Source organism: Arachis hypogaea, chromosome 6 (genome assembly GCF_003086295.3).
Source record: "Arachis hypogaea cultivar Tifrunner chromosome 6, arahy.Tifrunner.gnm2.J5K5, whole genome shotgun sequence".
In the NCBI taxonomy this organism is placed as follows: domain Eukaryota; kingdom Viridiplantae; phylum Streptophyta; class Magnoliopsida; order Fabales; family Fabaceae; genus Arachis; species Arachis hypogaea.
The window spans coordinates 91,112,095-91,114,778 of record NC_092041.1 but is presented as its reverse complement, the minus strand read 5'-3'; the positions used below and the strand labels follow the sequence as shown (position 1 = coordinate 91,114,778).

General features: G+C 33.3%; 1 protein-coding gene across 1 annotated transcript; it reads left to right on the top strand.

Moving 5' to 3' along the window:
• Positions 1-349: 349 nt before the first annotated feature.
• LOC112698228 (uncharacterized) lies at positions 350-1,955 on the top strand. The gene is made up of 2 exons (XM_025751569.3): positions 350-784; positions 1,509-1,955. The coding sequence occupies exons 1-2, from the start codon at positions 416-418 to the stop codon at positions 1,917-1,919; spliced, it is 780 nt and encodes a 259-aa protein (XP_025607354.1). The 5' UTR covers positions 350-415; the 3' UTR covers positions 1,920-1,955.
• Positions 1,956-2,684: the final 729 nt, after the last annotated feature.

Below are 2,684 nucleotides of genomic sequence, written 5' to 3'. Positions count from 1 at the left end.
TTGAATATACCCAAAAAATTATGTGTTGATAGTTGCATAATAAGATAGATTATTACACCTTATATTTTTTCCAAGAACATAAATTGAATTTTTACGGTTAATTAATACATAAAAACAAGTACGGTGAACACTCTTTAAGCACATTCGCAAGCCACTACAAGATTTATGAATCTATACTCTAATGTCTAATAATAAAATAATGGATGACATCTAATTTGTCTAAACTTTTCAAAGGAAAAGAAAAGTATGGGTTAAAATCTTTTTAATAAAATAGAATAAAGAGCTTAACATATTCACCTTGCCAACCCATTCACGAGAATAACGTGCACTCCTCCAAGATACACTTCATATAAGCATAAGCACCATTTTTCTCTCTGTTTTATTGTTTTCATTCTCTCGCTCTCTCATTGTCAAGATGTCTGAGCGACAAGGTGTTGGTGATCATGGCACCAATTCAGGAACACGGCGAAAAGGTGCGGCCACAAAGCGTGCCATGGCAGTGGCAGCAGCAGCAACAGTGCCTCCATGTGGGGCATGCAAGTTCTTGAGGAGGAAGTGCATCAGCGGCTGCATCTTTGCGCCCCATTTTGGCTCCGACCAAGGCGCAGCTCGCTTCGCAGCCGTGCACAAGGTGTTTGGTGCAAGCAACGTGTCGAAACTGTTGTTGCATATTCCGGTGAACCGCCGCCATGAGGCGGTGGTTACCATATCCTATGAGGCACAGGCAAGGCTGTCTGATCCGGTGTATGGTTGTGTGTCGACCATTCTTGCTTTGCAACAACAGGTTTATTTACAGCAAAATATACATACAGTTTTTGTATAAATAAATTTCTGGTGCCATATATATAGGTTTAGCTAATATGTGTCCAAGACTATTATTAATAAAATACTTAAATATTTTTATTTAATAAATAAAAAATAAATATATTAAAAATTTAAATTTTTTATATTTTAAAAATAATTAATTTATCATTGTCTTTAGTAGCTAATGTTAGATAAACCATATATATATATATATATATATATATATATATATATATATATATATATATATATATATATATATATATATAAAATCTTTTTTTGTTTTTTTATTTATAATTTATTTTTTAAGTAATAATACATTAGATTAAATAATAAGAATTAGATATTATTATTTTTATTTAATAATTTTTTTAAAAAAATTTAAGCATATAATGTAAAAAAATAATATGTAAAATAATATTATAAAAAATAAGAGTGATATTATTTTTTTAAGTAATAATGGGATAAATTAAAATATTGGTCTGAAAATAATGAAACAAAATAACTTCAACGATGAATAAAATTAAAACTTTTAAAATTTTATTAGACCAAAATTAATAAAAAATTATAAAAATCAAAATCAGAAAATATAATTAATATTTTTTGAAAACCAAAAATTATTTAAACCTCTTGTCTTTTTATTTTATTTTTATTGAATATTCTATAAATATGTAACAAACAAACGCCCTAAGACTCATTTTCAGGTGGCATCATTGCAAGGGGAGCTTTCTATGGTGCAAAATCAGCTGATAAATTCTAGGTTTGCATATGCAAATGTTCTTCATCAGTGCACACAACAGCATCATCATCATCATCATCATGATAATAATCAGCCAAACATGATCAATGTATCTTTATTACAACAACCAGCATACTCCAACAATAATTCATCTGCTTCAACCAATAATAACCTTGTGAACATGAACACCTTCAATAATAATAATAATAATAACCATTCAGGTTTCGAGCTTGCAATGGAGGCGGCACCATCATCACCACCCCACAGCTTTGAGCCTCTTCGGTTGTCACGGGAAAATAATGACGAGGATGATGAGGAAGAGAGCATCATTATTCCACAACTATTCAACCATGAGATAGTGCTTCACCGTCAATGACTCTTACCATTTGTTTTTCTTTTCTTTTTCTCTAGTTTTCGGATCCATATATATTATAAGTAATATTATCGTTCACACTTTCATAAACGCAGTACAATGTCATGAGAACCAAAGAATCATCGATATATAAGAGGAATGCAAAATTATAAGATAAAAAAAAATCTTCTAAGAATCAATGATCTTTTTAGACTGTTGGTTAGTGCTTGATATTCAAGAAATTAAAATGAAGCACAGAATACGAGTTCCGAAAAAAGTTACAAATAAGATAATGCAAAACAAGGGCAATGCTATGGTGATGATAGGGAAAAACATCATCACGCGAAGAGGTGACGTCCAATGGCATAGTTAGAGTTAGACAAGTGATTTTTGTTGGAACTCCATTAGGTGACCAACAGGGATTCAGTCAACTGGATCTCGAAATCTAAAAAAAAAAAAAAATTCTTTTTTTCCTTTCTGATCCTAATTTAAAATTTAGCTTTAACCTTTTTTACTTATCCCTTTTCACTACCACCCATGTTCTTCTTCTCACCTCCATCAACGGCACTAGTTTCACTGCTCAGCCTCTTTCACCCGCCGTCTCTGTCGCCGTTGACGGGTATCTTGGGCACCGCCTCCGCTTACCACCTGCGCAGCCCGAGTTGCTCCTCCACTCGTGAGGACGCCGTCGTCATCAACACCACAACACAACCCTGCCGCTGCTGCTTCTCACGAAGGTCGACGCCGCCGAAGCACCGCCAATGCTGGTTCTCATGGAGGTTGACATCG

Bases quoted from the DNA above. Each gene is read 5' to 3' on its own strand.
- LOC112698228 (XM_025751569.3), top strand. From the start codon at position 416: ATGTCTGAGCGACAAGGTGTTGGTGATCATGGCACCAATTCAGGAACA. The intron at 785-1,508 runs GTTTATTTACAG...ACTCATTTTCAG, and splicing joins TTCTTGCTTTGCAACAACAG to GTGGCATCATTGCAAGGGGA.